The following is a 19,129-nucleotide window of genomic DNA, read 5'->3' as shown; positions in this document are numbered from 1 at the left end:
GGAGCTAACACTGACGTTAGCCTGTGGGGGAGCTAACACTGACGTTAGCCTGTGGGGGAGCTAACACTGACGTTAGCCTGAGCTTAGCCTGTGGGGGAGCTAACACTGACGTTAGCCTGATGTTAGCCTGTGGGGGAGCTAACACTGACGTTAGCTTGTGGGGGAGCTAACACTGACGTTAGCCTGTGGGGGAGCTAACACTGACATTAACCTGACGTTAGCCTGTGGGGGAGCTAACACTGACGTTAGCCTGATGTTAGCCTGTGGGGGAGCTAACACTGACGTTAGCCTGATGCTAGCCTGTGGGGGAGCTAACACTGACGTTAGCCTGACGTTAGCCTGTGGGGGAGCTAGCACTGACGTTAGCCTGATGCTAGCCTGTTGACAAAGCTAACTCAGAAATGTTGTGTTAGCGTTAGCGGGAACAGCTGATCTGTTGTACGTGCCTCAGCGGTTCCTGGGACTGGCGGACTCCACCACAAACCAGAAGTACTTCAGACGACGAGTACTGCGCCTCGTCACAGATGTCATCTCATGAAAGACTCCATCCAGTTGCATTATGGGAAACGTAGGATCCAGTGTTGTTAATTAATTTAAATGTTTATTGTCTTTATACGACGTGTTGGCGAGAGGTCACACCAACAAACATCCCTGATTGGCTTCAGCAAATGTCAATCACAAACCTGCCCCGCCCACCCCCAGAGCACCTGTCCAATCACGTGTCAGCACTCTTTCTTGACCCCGCCCCTTCCTGTGCCTCTTCTTCTTCTGTGGTGAGCGTCTCGTCTGGAGCGCGGCGATGATGTCACACTGCCTCCCCTTCCTCCCCTCCTTCTCCTGTCCCCTCCTCGACTCCTCCCCCCTCCTCTTCCTCTCCTCCATCTGTCTCACCCTCTGTCTCTGTCTCACCCTCTGTCTCTGTCTCACCCACTGTCTCACCCTCTGTCTCACCCTGTGTCTCACCCTCTGTCTCTGTCTCACCCACTGTCTCACCCTCTGTCTCCCCCTGTGTCTCACCCTCTGTCTCTGTCTCACCCACTGTCTCACCCTGTGTCTCTGTCTCACCCTCTGTCTCTGTCTCACCCTCTATCTCTGTCTCACCGACTGTCTCTGTCTCACCCTCTGTCTCACCCACTGTCTCACCCTGTGTCTCTGTCTCACCCTCTGTCTTTCTCTCTGTCTCACCGACCGTCTCTGTCTCACCCACTGTCTCACCCTGTGTCCCTGTCTCACCCTCTGTCTTATTCTCCATCTCAACCTCTGTCTCACCCTCTGTCTTATTCTCCATCTCAACCTCTGTCTCACCCTCTGTCTTATCCACTGTCTCTGTCTCACCCTCTGTCCCCCTCTCTGTCTCACCCACTGTCTCTGTCTCACCCTCTGTCCCTCTCTCTGTCTCTGTCTCACCCTGCTGGCAGGTCTCAGCAGTGTCAGTATCTCTGCAGTCCTGGTCCTGGTCCAGTCCAGGTTTACATACTGTCTCTTCTGTTGAGTCTAAAACTGTCGGCTGAGATGGGAGAGACTCCTTCCTCCCTAGACCTGCAGACAGACAGACAGGCAGGCAGGCAGGCAGGCAGACAGACAGACAGACAGGCAGACAGACAGACAGGCAGGCAGACAGGCAGGCAGACAGACAGACAGGCAGGCAGACAGGCAGGTAGACAGACAGACAGGCAGGCAGACAGACAGGCAGGCAGACAGACAGACAGGCAGGCAGACAGGCAGGCAGACAGACAGACAGACAGACAGGCAGACAGACAGACATGAGATTATAAAGTGATAATAAATCTACATAAATCATCTACCGTCACTAATCAATACACAAACATTAATCAAACCAATAACTAACACTCAGACAACCTTATCATACTGAACAGTTAGCGTGTTTCTGTAGCGTTGACAGAACGTTCCAAAACAAACAGTCTGAAGTGAACTAAAGCTCCCTGCGCTGACGATTCATTACGTGTCCGTGAAAACAGGAGATGAAGGACGTCACATGACCACAGTGAGTCTACAGCAGCGTACCTGCAGGGGTCAGGACCAACGCCTGCAGGATGTCTGACAGAGAGACGATACCGACGATACGAGACTCCTCATCAACGACAACCAGCCTGTGAACCTGCACACACACACACACACACACACACACACACACACACACAGTCTGTGACCTCCTGTTGACCCACTCTGACCTGTGATCAGGTGAACGGTGTCTCTGTCATTTGTACGTCTGTTCTCACACTATGTAACTGTTAGCTCAGTCTGTTAGCTGCTGTTAGCTCTGTTTCTTAAGGTTTTCAGGCTCAGCAGCCTCTATAATGGCAGAGGAGCAGAGAGTGAAGAGGACGCTGACGGAGGAAGCTAAGAAGAGAAAAGGAGAGAGTGAGCGAGCAAGAAGCCGCCGGACAAGAGTAAATGTGGGACTGACTTTTAGTGGTTGGTGAGAGCTTGGTGAAATAAAAGGCTGAAAGACAGACGCCGAGCTGGGCTGACTGCTGCTGGACTAGGCAGTGATATCAGCTGCTGCTGGGTCTGGTTCTGGTTCTGGGCTGACTGCTGCTGGACTAGTCAGTGATATTAGCTGCTGCAGGTTCTGGTTCTGGTTCTGCTGCTGGGTCGTGTTACCTCGGCCTTCACGATGCGGTCCACGATGGTCTCCAGTGTTTCCAGTTTGTTGCACTTCATGACTCCTTCAAAGTACTGTGATCTGTGTCTGAGCGCCTGAGTGACGGTCATGTCCAGGTTGTTGTACGTCTTCTCTGCTGCCAGGTTCTGCACACACACAGCGCTCAGACTGACTCACAGTGTCAACACAACCAAACATGACGCGGCACATTTACTCACAATGACGTCAAACTTGGAGTAGATGTCCACCACTTGACCTGCGGACACACGCGGGAAGACAACGTGCTCACACATCACGCATGACATCGTGTCATATTGTAATGATGACGCCGTTGCTGGCGGTTACCGTTGTGGTCGACGACGGGCAGGGCGGAGACGCGGCGGTGCGTGAAGACGGACAGCGCGGTGATGAGCGGCGTGTCGGGGTGGATGTAGGCGATGTTGGCGTACGTTCCCACAGCGAGCTCCTCCAGAGTCTGCTTCATGAAGGCCGGCATGGGCATCTCACACACCTACACACACACACACACACACACACACACACACACACACACACACACACCACACACAGTGCTGTAATCAGCTGTCTGTCCACCAGGGGGCACACATTACCAGGTCCATTAAACAAAGGACTGCATTCACTACAGGAAGCAGCCCCGCTCATAGACTCACGAACAGCTGCAGGAACTTGAGGATCCTCTTGTGCGTCAGGATGTAGAGCGCGTTCCCGCTGAGCGGGTCGATGACGGGAAGACGATGGATCTTATTCTTTATCAACGAGTACACGGCTTCAAATATACTGAGGGAGGAGACAGAGGGAGGACGATGGAGGTCTCCTCGGTATATTTTCAGTAGATCATAAATTATGAAGTGATTCTGACTCCAGATGTCTGTAACTAAAAATACACACACAGACACACACACACACACACACAGACATACACACAGACATACACACACAGACACACACACACACACACACACACAGACATACACACACATACACACACACAGACACACACAGACACACACACACATACACACAGACACACAGGCACACACACAGGCACACACACAGACACACACACAGACATACACACACACACACAGGCACACACACAGACACACACAAACACACACAGGCACACAGACACACACACACGCACACACACAGACACACACAAACACACACAGGCACACACACAGGCACACACAGACACACACACAGACACACACACACAGACACACACAAACACACACAGACACACACAAACACACACAGACACACACAGACACACACAGGCACAAACACAGACACACACAGGCACACACAGACACACACACAGGCACACACAGACATACACAGACACACACACAGGCACACACAGACATACACAGACACACACAGACATACACAGACACACACACACACAGGCACACACAGACACACACAGACACACACACACAGGCACAAACACAGACACACACAGGCACAAACACAGACATACACAGACACACACAGGCACACACAGACACACACAGGCACAAACACAGACATACACAGACACACACACAGGCACACACAGACACACACAGGCACACACAGACACATACAGACACACACAGACACACACAGACACACACAGACACACACAGACACATACAGACATACCTGGCGTCAGGTGAGATGTGGACCAGAGGTTTGAAGGTCTCCTGCAGGTAAAGTTCTGTCAACACATGAAACAACACGCTGGTTAGATACCTGAGCGTGTGTGTGTGTGTGTGTGTGTGTGTGTGTGTGTGTTTGTTTACCTCTCCATGTCTCGATTTTATGTTCCTCCAGCTCGTAGATCTGGACCTGACAGACAGATTGTTAGCTTAGCTTAGCATAAAGACTGGAAACAGAGGGAAACAGTTAGCTTCAACATGTTTGCTTCATTTGTACAAAACCCCAGGAAGGCTAGCTGTCTCCCTCTGTTTTCAGTCTTTATGCTAAGCTAAGCTAAAACACACGGTGTGTGTGTGTGTGTGTGTGTGTGTGTGCCTGTGTGTTACCATGGGGGATTTATAGTATCTGGTCAGGATGTTGATGAAGTCTGTGATCGTCAACATTCCTGAAAAACAGACATTCATGACATCAGAGAGGTTTCACGGCGTGACGCAGCTCAGCGTCAGTCCGGCTCTGAGACGAGCTCTGCTGCCAGCTCAAAGGTCAAACAACGATGGAGAGGAAACAGTCTCACCTACAAAGCTCTGTTTCTTACTCTCCCACAGAGGAGCAGCTCTCACCCCGTTTGCCACCAGAGCAAAGAACGCTTTCTTCACCTGAAACACAAAAACAGTTTACAGTCATTGACACCAATCGTCACCGCGGTCAGTCCGACAATCGTCACCGCGGTCAGTCCGACAATCGTCACCGCGGTCAGTCCGACAATCGTCACCCCGGTCAGTCCGTCACGTCTGTCTCACCTGTCTCTCTGTCTCACCTGTCTGTCTGTCTCACCTGCCTGTCTGTCTCACCTGCCTGTCTGTCTCACCTGTCTGTCTGTCTCACCTGTAATGTGGTGTCAAACACCACCAGTTTGGAGCTGGTGGGGATGATGTCGTAACACTTGTGACACTTCATGAAGCGCATGTAGATGTCTCTCTCTGACTCCTCTGACACTGCACAGACACAACACAGGTATCATCATCATCATCATCATCGTCATCGTCATCATTGTCAGTTATCTGAGCGTGAGTCAGCACTCACTAGTCCCCAAACAGATGCATCACCTCCTGCTGTTTCTGTCTGAGCAGCTGTTTTCTTACCGGCATCATCGGGGTCCGGCTGCTCCGACATGCCGTCTGCGACCTCCACCTGCTGACAACAACGCAGCACAAACACCGTCAGTCCGCCGGACACGAATCACACACACTCATCTCTGAGACTCTGAGACTTTATCATGTATGAAGCAGTGACATCAGAGTCTGATGACATCACTTTGTAGAAGGTTTCTAACGCTAATATAACACTCATCTAACACTAAAATAACGTTTGTCTAACATTAAAGTCATGATCTATGTTAGTAATGTTACAATCTTAGATGTCAAATGTTAATGTAACATTAATGTAATGTTAATATGTTAATGTAATGTTAATATCATGTTAATGTAACGTTAATATAATGTTAATGTAATGTTAATATGTTAATGTAATGTTAATATAATGTTAATGTAACGTTAATGTAATGTTAATATAATGTTAATGAAACGTTAATGTAATGTTAATGTAACGTTAATATAATGTTAATGTTAATGTAACGTTAATGTAACGTTAATGTAATGTTAATATAATGTTAATGTAACGTTAATGTAACGTTAATGTAATGTTAATATAATGTTAATGTAACGTTAATGTAATGTTAATATAATGTTAATGTAATGTTAATGTAACGTTAATATAATATTAATGTAACGTTAATGTAACGTTAATATAATGTTAATGTAACGTTAATGTAACATTATTATAACGTTAATGTAACGTTAATATAATGTTAATGTAACGTTAATGTAACGTTATTATAATGTTAATGTAACGTTAATGTAATGTTAATATGTTAATATAACGTTAATGTAACGTTAACGTTAATGTAACGTTAATATGTTAATATAACGTTAATGTAACGTTAACGTTAATATGTTAATATAATGTTAATGTAACGTTAACGTTAATGTAACGTTAATGTAATGTTGATATGTTAATATAATGTTAATGTAACGTTAATGTAACGTTAATGTTAATGTAACTTTAATGTAATGTTAATATGTTATTATAATGTTAACGTAACGTTAATGTTAATTAACGTTAATGTTAATGTAACGTTAACGTTAATGTAACGTTAATGTAATGTTAACGTTAACGTAACGTTAATAATAGAACGGCTGCAGTGATTATGTAAGTCTCCGTTCTGTTATTGTCTATATCAGCACTCATTAACGACTCTCGTCCAATCAGATTGCTCGTCAAATTCAACACATCTGGCTCACGCACACGTTGTCATCGTCCAATCATCAGGCAGGAGAAGCTGGAGACAAAACACACATCCTCTTTGGTGTTTTTCAAATTAAAATCAGCCAACAGACTAAGACTTCAGATTAAAAGCATATTTGATGGATCTATAACCAGGTGAGCTCAGGTATACATCACGTGAGGTTTAATGAAGTGAAGGCCATGAAAGATGTCAGACATGTATGACACATATATAACATGATATATGTTTATGTGAGCTGGCAGAACGTTCATGTAACGCAATGAGAACGTTAGATGAATGGATGTGACGTCAACCGGCGCTCGCGCCTACCTGCCCGTTCATTAAACGCCGCTTTTCCCGCTCCTGGCGTGACCTCGGTTTGTTTTTATCCGCGCCTCTGTGACATCCTCACGGCTCCATCTTGTGTCTCTGCCCTGAGCTGGCCGGTGAACCGTCGACTTGTGTCGGTAAAGATCGCCGCTGTCCGCCGCTCCGGTTTCAGGTTGAACAGCTCGACCACCGGAGCCGCCGCAGCGAGCAAGCTAACGGAGCTAACGCGCGCCACTTCCGGTACTTAATGTCACAACAAAAGCATTCCTGTTCTGACAAACTGATCGTAGTAAAGAAAAACGTAAAAGACGTCAGGTAAAAGTACTCATAGTACAATATAGACAATAGACCAGCGTTATTTTAATGTTAGACCAACGTTATTTTAATGTTAGAACAAACGTTATTTCACTGATAGACGACATTCTCGTTTTGTTTCTTTTGTAACTTTATTTTGAAAACACCGTTTCCGGCCCCCCTCTCGTTAACTGTGTAAACTTGACTGCTGGATGTGTCAGCATCACCGCGCCGAGCGTGACCGAAGACACCCGATCGGAGCCGAACACAGCCGAGGTCAGCATCACCGCGCCGAGCGTGACCGAAGACACCCGATCGGAGCCGAACACAGCCGAGGTCCAGACTGTGACAGCTGCGTGTTTGTCCGAGGACAGAACCCGCCAAAATGAAGGAGAACAAACAACTAAATTAATTAACTAACACGTCATTAAATGCTCCGTGCGCCATAATGTTTAAAAAGGCTTTTAATTTATTCATAAAATTACTCTGTCTTCTGTACGTTAGCTTAGCAATAGCACTAATGTGAACAACAATATGAGCGTAAGTGTTATCTTAGCTTCCAGCTAACGGGACCGCGACAATAAACGAGCTCAGCTAATAATTTTTAACCAACGCGTGAAATACGTAACGATAACAAGTAATACATCAAATAATAATATGCAGTTAATGGAACATTATTATTTATTTTAGACTCACCAGCCTCCTGACAGGACGAGGCGGAGCAGGAGGAGGCGGCTGGAAGCAGGAGGTGGTGGAGGTGGTGGAGGAGCGCTGTCCGGGGTCAGGAGGGGAGGAGAAGGAGCGCAGCCTCCTGGTCTCTGGACGCCTCGGCTCCGTCAGGTACGTCTCCAGATGGAAACTGCTCACCTCCTCCTGACGAGGGGGAGGTGAGGGAGGAGGCCGGGAGGAGGTGCTGTACGCTGGGAGGAAAGATGGAGAAGTCAGTGAACTCGTGTCCCATATTTAACGCTGAGTCATCACAGATTTAACACGCTCTCTGCAGCGTGTCTCATTTTGAAGTTCTCCTTGACGGGCCGGCCGTCTGTTTGGGTTTTGTTCTGTGTGTTCTGATCCGGTCCCACACCGACACGGCTCATGGTGAAACATATCACAGACGTGGAAGCAGACACAGTCACGTCACACAATCATCATTTGATTTGACTGATGATGCTAACGTTATCGCTAACAGAACACTGTGAGTGTAGATGTTAGCTTTCAGCTAACGCGATCTATGATGCTAACTCTTCTCTGAGGACGGACGTCACGTTAGCCAACAATAATGATGTAACGTACAAAGCTAAGGTGGAGCTAACGCGAGCGATGGAGCTAACGCGCTAACTTTGACCGAGGCGGTGTGTAAACGGCAAGCTAGCCCGGAGCTAACGGTCCAGATAAAACACAGGACAGGAACGTTACGGATAGTTACGTATCTTATCTTTACACTGATGATGGAGACGGTGGATGTCAGTGACGGCTGATAATAGAAATACGAATAATAAACACGTGATGACAGAATCGGCGTGTTCCGTAACGCTGCTTTTCTGACCACAAACACCTGAAACGACAGAAACAACAGCTGACATAAAGAAGTCGAAGCTAACGCGTTAGCAACCAGCTGCCTGCCCTCAGGGGCGGGGCTACATGGGTGGCCACCCCTCTGGAACCTGATTGGACACCTCAGGCGTCACCACACCAGTTGATTGACAGCTCACTGCCCGACGGCGGCAGAATGAACGTGTGAGGTAACGGACGCGGGTCAAGAGGAGCCCGTGAGTGAGTCCCTGTTTAAATCATTCACGTTCAGAGGAGAAGACATTTGTCTGTGTGAGCAAGCTAACGTTAGCCTGAGGCTATGTAGTGCTAGATTAGGATAACGTGAAATCATGGTTAGTTTTCAGTGTATTGATGGACAAGTTACTGTGGGCTGACGGGCCTTAAAGGAACTGCTGTAGATTTGAAGCTACAGCACGAGAACGTGGACAGTTTAAGATGTGACCTGACACACTCTGAAGGTGTAACCAGTGGTGGTGTGCGGTACTGCATATTTGTAAGTAAATACGGGCCAGTATCGCCGATACCGATACTTTCCAATAAATAAGGTGAATGCGTCATTGAATTGCTAAATCTCAGTTAATAAGTGTTTTTTGTGATGTTTCCTTTTTTATTATTAAATAGTTAAAACCCAGGACAGAATTAGGACAAAGTTATTTAGAAAATGCTTTATGATCTCGCACTGCGTGTGCTGATGAACCCGAGCCAGCAACTTGCTTGTTTGTTTGCTTTGCACGTCTAGGTCACAGGAGCGGCGAGTCCGGCGACCTGGCTGTTTCCTCTTTGCCGAAACCGCAGCATTGCAAACAAGAGCGGAGCTTGGAAAGTCGGGAAGTAAAGAATCGCTCTCACCAGGTTAGTATCCGATCCGATACCGATACGACTTGGTATCGATACTATCGATATTTGGATCGATCCGCCCACCACTAGTAACCAGGCTGTCTTATTTTTAGAGGGACAGATAACAGTGAAGAGGAGGATAGAGATTCACCACCAGAGAAGAACAAAGCTATCAGCAGCCCAGCCTGAGGTCAGGTCAGAGCATGCAGACGCAGGTCAGTGAAGGTGTAGCCTCTCGCTGTAACAGAAGGTGACATTAAAGGATGAGAGGGACACGCAGTGACAGAGATACAGAGGTGTGACCAACCCTCCACATCCCCATCAAGCAGCATGTACTGTGCAGCAGGAGGTAAGCCCACAATGACTCACCTGTCCACGAACCATCAACAGCAGCTGTCACGTGACACATTAAGACAAATACAGGTGCCACTAACGGCATCACACTCTTCTTCTCTCCTGCCACACTGCTCACTGCTGCTTCGGAGGTTGAAACTGATGCCAATCAATATCCAATAATAATCCCTCGCTACGTGACCATTTCTACAGGAAGTAAACAGAACTCTACTTCCTGTTTCCTGAAAACCTACAGACAGACAAAGTTTGAAAAACGCCACAGCAGAGAACAGTGAGTACAGACTGTGTGCTGGATAATGTAGGTTACTGTGTACCTCTGTGACACACACACACACTGTGCAGTGTGTTGATGGAGCACGGACAGACAGACACTTTAACAGATTAGAGGGGAATATCTCACACACACGGGACGATGAATACTCTGTGAGGACCGTCCAGTCTCACGCAAGTCTGAACTGCATCTCCAACACAACTACATTTCCCATGATGCATCTGGACAGGAGGGTAGATTTGTGGAGCGTGAAAAAGTCAAATCCACAAATATGATTAAGAAGAACTCAGAATTAAGAGTGTGGACGCTTTAATTGACAGGTGGGTGTCATCATGGAGACTACTTCCAGGTTTTAGACAGTCTGCGGGGACGTCACGGAGACTACGTCCAGGTTTTAGACAGTCTGCGGGGACGTCACATGAAACTTTTAAAGATTTCTGACAGGAAGTGAGATGTTGTTGCGAAAAACACCGCCAAGGCCAACGAGGAGTCACACGGTGTGTCATGTGACCTTCATAGCTGCATGTGAGAGTCACGATGAGTGTGAACTTTGAGATAACTCGTGCACACAGCGTACAGACTGAAGTGTGATTACAGCACAGACACATTAAACTCATCACACAGCCACTGACACAAACAGTGATTACAGGTTCAGTGTTGCTGCTGTGGTGACGCACACTGACCGTCTGACTGTAGTCCACCTGTGCAGCGATAACAGGATTACATTGTTGTTCAGCCTTTTCTTTGTTCCTGCTCTCGTCCTTTCAACACAGATTTACACTCTGTGACGAGAAGCAGAGCTGAAGCCCGCCGTCAACCTCAAACTGCTCAAGTCCCTAACACCTGCATGTACTGATGAAGACCGAGTCACATGAGCGAAGCTCCACAACAGGACGAGGTCTGCTGCCAAATGACAAAGTGTGTATGAGCTAGTTGCTATGGTGATTCTGCATCGTTGCTAGGGGGATCAGTGGATGGTTGGCAGGTGGTAGCTGTGGTGACGACTCTAAGTTGTTGCTTATTAATGGTTACTAAGGTGTATTCTGTAGTTGGTGTTGCTATGTGTCAGATTATTTGAGTCATCGTGTTCCATGTGGTTGTTATGGAAACAGTAGGTGGTTATTAGGGTGTATTCGGTAGCAGCTAATGTTTGCAGTGGCTGTTGGTGGTGATGTCAGATGGTTGTTGGCGCGTTACTAGGTGGTTACTATGGTGATGTATTCATATTAGACTGACAGTACTACCTCTATGTCAAAGCGTGGTGGACATCTTACTTTTGTCCAGCGGGCCGGTGGGTTCAGACCTCCCTCTGGTCATCTGTCTGAACCCGTCTCGCTGCTCGCCGTCTGTCTGTCCGCCCTCTTCCATTCTGCGTCCTGTCCGTCTGTGCAGCAGCTCCTTCCTCTTCCTGTTGGACACAGGAAACAGTTGGACATGCAGGATGCCACATGGTTCTGAGCGCCGCCTCAGCGTCCGTCTGTCTGCCTCCCTCTGCCTCCTGTCCACCTGTCCTCCTGCTCTGTCCTCCACCATGGCCCATGATGCAGACTTTCTCCTTGCTCCACCTCCTCCTGTCTCTGTCCTCCTCCTGTTTTTCCTGTCCTCCTCCTCCATGATGGACTCAGACTTCTGGCGTTCTTTCTTCCAGCTGCTCTCTGTCTTCTTCTCCTCCATCTTTTCGTCTTCCTCCGTCAGTCCACAGGGTTCGGACTTCCTCCTCAGCATACGTTTGTGTGTCTGTCTGTCTCTCCTGTCTGTCTGTCTCTCCTCCTCGTCCTCCTCCTGCTCTCCTCCTCCATATGGTTCACTCCTCCTCCTCCCCGTCCATCTCTCCTTCTCCTTCCACTTCCTCAGCATCAGACTGCTCAGACGCTTCATCGCCATGACTTCATCAGTTCATCGCCACACTTTGATTTTAGCTCCTGATGCTAACGTTAAGACTGCAGACGTTACAAATAATCACAGGAAGCCGATTAAACTAAAGAAATGAAGATCAGTGTAAGAATCAATGAAACTAAATGTCCTTGACTCAAAGACATGGGGACAACAGAGAACTTATGAAACGACACAAATGAACAAAACTTCAGAAAACATGGACTCGAAATGTCAGTGTGTCCTGAAGCTGTGAAGAACCCAATTAAACTCATTAAACTAATTAAAATAACACACAGGCGTCATCAGCAGTGAGCCTGATTGGCTGCTCAGTCTTTAAAAAGTCACACTGAGTCTCTTCACAGAGATCAAAAACAAACCTGAGACCCTCCAACCCAGAACTCTGACCATCCTCAGACTGCTTCAGTCCAACCTGTCCTACATCCAGTTTGGTCGCCAGACAGCAGACAGACAGACAGGCAGACAGACGGACGATCAGGTCAGACAGACAGGCAGATAAACTGACAGTGAAAAGTCAGTGAAGTGTTTGTCCAGCAGCAGCAGAGTCCTCTGAGTGTTTGAGCCCTGCAGAGAGTCACTGTTCACTGTTAGACACGCCTCCCTGTCTACACTGTAAAAAATGTAGACACAAATATCAGACTGTCTAAAACCTGGACGTAGTCTCCGTGACGTCCCCGCAGACTGTCTAAAACCTGGACGTAGTCTCTGTGATGTCGGGATGAGAAGATGAACTGCAGCAGTTTTTGACTTCACTTCACAGACAGGTTCATATGATTGTTTTTCTGGTGAGGACGGGCTGGAAATGCATCTTGGGAGTTGTAGTTGACTTCTCAGGGGCCACACACACACACACACACACACACACAGACCTGATACTGCTGAGGTCAGTTCAGGACACCTGATATCCTGGAGGACTCAGATATTTGTCTGAACCGTGATGCAGCAACTTCCTGTGAAGTAATTCACCAGACTGTCATGTGACACGCAGATATGCTAACAATGACAATGCTAACATGCTAATGTTTACCATGTAGCTAATGTTAGCATGTTAGCATGCAGAGTACAGCTCGTTTATTATACACACTCTTTTGTTCAGTGTGTGTGTGTAAGGCCACAAAGTGTCGCCCAAGGTGGTCACATGATTTTTATAGAACTATTTCTAGCATGTGATTGGCTGCAGAGCAGAAGCAGCTGAACATCACACACCAACAGTTATTTCTGTGTGTGTGTGTGTGTGTGTGTGTGTGTGTGTGTTTGATGTGTGTGTGTGTGTGTGTGTATGTGTGTGTGTGTTTGATGTGTGTGTGTGTGAGAAAGCTGCCAAAATTTCTAACTGAAGAGATGCCAAGTTCAGCTTCCGGAAATTTCTACGGGAGGGGTCAGCAGAGAGGAGCTATGTGTGTGTGTGTGTGTGTGTGCTTTAATAAAAGCAACAGCTAAGCCGATTCCTTCCCTCTAATAGAGTCTAAATTGATTTTTAATTCAATAATCTTTGAATTAAACAAACTGCCAACAGGCTACACTGTCAGCACACACACACATGCATAAACACAGATGCGCACACACACATTCAAACATCATCCTGTGATATTTTTATGAACGCCTTCGTTCACAGATGATGTCTTTGGTGCTTCGACCAATCAGAAGCAGAGCTGCAGTGCCATGTGACCTAAACTAAGCCTTTATTTTAATGCCAGTCTGAATGAATTGTGGTCCAGCAGGCAGCAAAGGGAACATGTTGTTTTTATTGTGTTCACTCGTGTTCTAAAAAGGAAGCTAAAAGGGTGAAAAGTTCACCGCAACATGAATACAGTGTGTGTGTGCGTGTCCCTCGCTGTTTACTGTAGCAAGTCATATTTGTTTTTTTCAGCCCTGAGCTGTATCTGGCAGGCTGATGTACCACACATATAAACACTGAACTGAATAAATACCACACATGTAAACACTAAACTGAATAAATACCACACATGTAAACACATTATTGTTTCAGACTGGTTGTTGCTCTGGCAGTTATAATCTTACCATGGTGATGGTGTTGCAGTATTTTAAGTGACAAACAAGTGTCAAGTGATTGTTTAGTTGACCAATCACATTGCTTGGTCAGAACTACTTGTTGAATATTACAAGACATTTACTTGTAGTGGAGTAGTTTCGTGTCTCACACACACACACACACACACACACACTGTACCTCTGGCCTTGTCTCTCTTGCTGCGGGTGAACATTTTGATGCTGACGGGGGAGGGGGAGGGTTGTTGGTTTGAATCCCTGGAGGATCTGAAGATCCCACTGAAACTCAGCCTGACACACACACACACACACACACACACACACAGTCATGATCTTCTTCTACTAGTCTGCTGGAGTGTGTAGCCAAGTGTCAGGTATGTGTACCTGCGTTGAGCCTTGGGTGGTGAGTCCTGCTGGGGCGGTCCACACTGGGAGGGGAAGAAGGTTTTGGCGGAGCTCATCCTGAAGCTGGAGGTCCTGGCTCGAATGGAGTGGGGGCTGGAGGGCCGGCTGAACGGAGCCCGATGGAAGAAGCTCCTGGTGGGGCTGGCTGAGTGGCACACAGCCTCCCCCTGCAGTACAGAGGGATACATTACAGCTGCTGATTAACAGCAACGGGACATGGAAGACCTTGTTTTACTTGCAAACAATGAAAAACTCAAAAATCCAGAAAGTCCAACATCCAAAGTTTTCTGGACTGAGGACTGAGGCAGGTGAATCTCTCTCTGTCTTTATCTCTCTGGTTCTTTGTGTCCAATGAGGAAAGATACCAAGCAGCGACATGCACACAGGTTCAAACCTTGCCTCAGACATCCTCAGGTATGTGACAAAGGTGTCCTAGTGTCTGTGCATATATTCATTTTGTGTTTATCAAATCAAATCAGATTGTATTTGTACAGCCCAAAGTCACAAAGTCCATTTTCTGTCATCCGTGGACAGATCTCTCTAACAAAGAACTGAGCTGCACTTCATAACGTCACAGCTCACAGACCCTTTTCAGTCTCAGAGTGATCAGCTGATTGATGACTCAGCAGCATGTGAGTGATGTCATCAGGTCACCTGCTGCTGATGTCGTCACCTCAACACAATAGAAATTGAAAATGGAGTGTTTGGTTTTACCTTCCCGCCGCTGTCTGGACCTGAATCTCCCTCCAGGAAGGACATCGTGAACACACTCAGGTCCTGCACACACACACACACACACACATTAAAAACACACCAAGGTTATTAACATGAAGTATACAAACTGCACCAGGTTCTATTTCCTGTCATTAAACACCTCGTGATGTATGTCCTCGACATAACCGGGTCCAACTGATTTAAAAAAGTGAAGAGATATTAACTTGTAAACAAATCTTCAGAGTATCTTAAAGCTGCATTCTGTCTAACGTCCAGCAGGGGGCAGCTGGTCTGATTGTAAAGAGTCCAATGGTGAAATGAGTCTCAGTCTGTAGTTTAAGCATGATATTCATTCAGTACTTTATGATTCACTTTGAGGAAAACTGACGATAAAGCAGAGGGATGCTTTACGGCAGGGCTGCTTCATTCTCAGTGAGTCCATCCAGAGTCGGTTTCTCTCCTCAGACGTTTAAAAAACAAATTTTAGTTCCTGTTCAATGAGAACATTTGAGACCAGACAGGAACACATTTTTAATGCCCGAAACCTGAGTCACAACCTACCCCCCAGCAGGGTGGTAGACTGGGTCGGCAAGGTGGAGGGGCGCGGTGGATAGACTGATCCCAGGCACCCAGGCGGCAATCTACGTGAGGGCGCATGAGGGCCAGTTTTCTGTACGCAAAAGTAAAAGCTCATCATTAAAGGAAAACAGATGTGGACGTCACTGTTGGATTCGACGGACAACCAATGAGTGTGTGTGTAATAATCTATAATAATATAATAGACAAGAAATACATTTTCTTGAGCATAATTCATCATCACTGCATGCTGAACAGAACGTCTGATCCAGCAGTGTCCACTCAGAATACAGTAGTAGATTTGGCCCCTGGCATGCCAGGGCTGAGGCATGCCAGGGGCCAAAGGGGGATCAAACTGGCATGATGGCGTCAGAACCACAAACGTGTGGCGTCACGGCAGGTTCTGATGTCTGATGTTCTGTCAGAGCTGCTGGGTTGGACTGCATTAGACTGTGTGTGTGCCTAACAAAGTGGACTTGATGACGAGTTACTGGATCTTTCTGTCAGCGTGTGAACAGCGTTGCCGTGACGACAAACTGCAGACTGTAGCGGAAAGTCTCGAACATGAAGGTGCTGAGCTGCAGACCTTTCTCCTGTTGCATCATGGGAAAGTTTGGAGGGTAAACATTGAGGAGGTGACGGAGCGTTACGGACCATCATCTGAAACCAAACACCTGAATCCTCGTAAACACAACCTCTGAAACCAGCAGTGTCCAGTCTAACGTCATCACTAGGGCTGGGTGTCGGTACTCGATTCCTTTCAGGTATCGACCGAAACAACCCAGTACCGAGTAGTATTGAAACTGGGCCTGTCAAACGATACCTGCAATCGGTTCTTTTTGTACCCAGATCAAGAAAAATGACCGTTTCTATGGTTTTACTCGCAGCCAATTACCACAAGCGTTCTTCGATTCAATGTGCCGTGTGATTAGTCCACCACCGAAACAACAACAGTTTGTATGGCGGTGAAGCGTGTTGAAGCCGTGTGCTCGGCATCTGTGGCAGAGTTGGCTGGTCAGATTCCGAGATGCCAGCAAAACGCTCAAAAGTATGGCTGCTGTACTACACGCCTGTGGCGCCGGGTACTAATAAATGCATAAAATGCAGTATTTCAAAGGAAAACTGGGAATACGAGTAACATGATAAAGCACCTCATCGAACACGGAGAAAACTTCAGGGTGGAGACCTGCGCGGTGTTGCCAAAAAGTGATTGTCTGCCAAAATCTGACTTCCGGCCACGGCGCACAACAGCCTGTTAAGGGGTAGTGCAAAACCGTCTGCTTTGACTGAAGTTGACTTGAAGTTATCATATCATAGCCTAAATCATATCCGTTACAGTCTAATTTCCAAAGACAGGGCTACACAAAGTCATCAGACATACCAAGCACAGAGACATGTCTATCACGTAATTGCTGTTACGTGATAAACGTTAAACTTTCGAAGCTATAATTAGGCCTACGTTATAATGCAGTTGTGTGTATCTGCATATTATGACTGTTTAATCCAGAGAAAAGCAGACGGTTTTGTGCTACAGCTCAACGGACTGCGGCCGGAAGTCAGATTCTGGCAGACAATCACTTTTTGCACTCTACTCAGTCACATCTGTCAGAGGTGACTACGAGACAGAATATTGGTTGTGATGTTGAAAATTACACAGCCCAAATAATACTTTGTTGTACAGGTTTGTACAGTTATTCAATAAATATCTGAGCACTTTCAAAATGTATTTGTGTAAAAATCTTTTGAATGGGGAGGAGTGGTGACATTTATGCAACCGATTGCTTTCTTTTCATGATTAGTTAAAAAAAAGTATCGAATGAAGTACTCAATTGGTATCGGTATCGTGTTAAGGGTACTGGTTTCGAAGATTTTTAAGCGATACCTAGCCCTAGTCATCATCATCACTATCGTCATCATCATCGTCACCATCGTCATCATCATCATCATCTGAAGCCTGACAAGTCCTGACAACACATACATCAAGTGAAACACTGAGCACACACACACACACACACACACACACACACACACACTCACTGACCTGCTCTTCAGAAATTAATAATCCAATAAATGAATAGATCAGTTCACTGCTTGCTCACACTCCTCTAAGTCTCTGTTACACTTCTCTCTTGTTTACTTCCCTTTATCTCCTCCCTCCTTCCTTTATCTCCTCCCTCCTTCCTTTATCTCCTCCTCCTTCCTTTATCTCCTCCCTCCTTCCTTTATCTCCTCCCTCCTTCCTTTATCTCCTCCCTCTCGTCTCGCTTCACTTCCTGTTCTCTTCCTCTCTGTGGTTGTTGGCTCGTCACAGACCGGGTCCAGTCTGTGAGCAGAGCGTGTGAACATGAACAAACTGGAAACACCGACCTCCATCTGAAGCCGACGCAGTAAGTGACACAACCTGCAGTTCCTCTAACGTCCACTTGAGGCTGGCTCCAGAAGTGAGTCAGTCTCCATAAGTCCCCATGTCCAAATGTCCAACTTCACAGCAGAAATAAACATGTTTACAGCCTGGTACAAAAAACAGTTTTGGTCTCTGTAGCTAATTTCCCCGTTCATGACAACTGTACTGAGGGTGAATTTATATACAACTCACCTGTTCACATTATATTAAGGCTTAAAGTTATGCAGGGTTAAGAGCGTGGATGCTTTGACTGACAGGTGGGTGTGGTCATGGAGATTACAACTGGTCCAGAACTCTGCTGCAGTGGTGTTGACCCGGTCCAGATGAGCCCTCATACTGTCGATGTTCTGCTGCTCGTGTGTTTTTGTTTGGTCACCTGGTTAGCACACTCACTGATGGCAAACTGTGTTCAGTTTCTGACCCAGTTTCTACGGTTACAGGCCACACCAATCCTCTGTGACCTCTGACCTCCAGCCTCCTGAGGGGCTCTGAGATCATCTTCCCATGTCCCACTTACTGTAGACACACTCGGTACTTCCATGAACCAGCTTCATACGTCACATAGCACAGAACCAATCCTGTGCAGGGGGCAGGACATCAGAGGACGATGGAGACGTGTCCTGTCTTCTGCTGCAGTACAAATCTGTCTGTTTTATTCTTTGACTGTGTCTGATAAATCTGAAGTCTCATCTTTTCTGTCTTTGGGAGGTTGACGTGACTCCGAGCAGTTTGTCAGAGAAGAGCTGAGCTCATCTTAATGATCGCTCTGACAGAAAGCTCCATGACCCAAAGAAAACACGTCCTGATGAAAAGAGTGCCTTTCAGGTCTTTACAGATATGAAGAGGTTC

The 19,129-nt window shown here is 46.8% G+C and overlaps 1 protein-coding gene across 1 annotated transcript; it reads right to left on the bottom strand.

Annotated features, from left to right (window-relative positions):
• Window positions 1-1,126: 1,126 nt before the first annotated feature.
• On the bottom strand, window positions 1,127-15,489 carry LOC104931742 (5'-AMP-activated protein kinase subunit gamma-2-like; the record flags this gene model as incomplete). Its single annotated transcript, XM_027289313.1, has 16 exons — window positions 15,301-15,489; window positions 14,566-14,753; window positions 14,363-14,472; window positions 7,959-8,182; window positions 5,437-5,488; window positions 5,180-5,289; window positions 4,869-4,950; window positions 4,681-4,739; window positions 4,438-4,483; window positions 4,298-4,352; window positions 3,298-3,424; window positions 2,972-3,137; window positions 2,845-2,882; window positions 2,626-2,772; window positions 2,026-2,119; window positions 1,127-1,539 (listed from the first exon to the last, which is right to left on the bottom strand). Coding segments are annotated over exons 1-16 (1,956 nt in total), but the record flags the coding sequence as incomplete, so codon positions are not given.
• Window positions 15,490-19,129: the final 3,640 nt, after the last annotated feature.

This window comes from Larimichthys crocea, chromosome XVI (assembly GCF_000972845.2).
Source record: "Larimichthys crocea isolate SSNF chromosome XVI, L_crocea_2.0, whole genome shotgun sequence".
NCBI classification, from domain to species: Eukaryota; Metazoa; Chordata; class Actinopteri; family Sciaenidae; genus Larimichthys; species Larimichthys crocea.
This window is presented reverse-complemented; position numbering and strand designations above follow the sequence as displayed.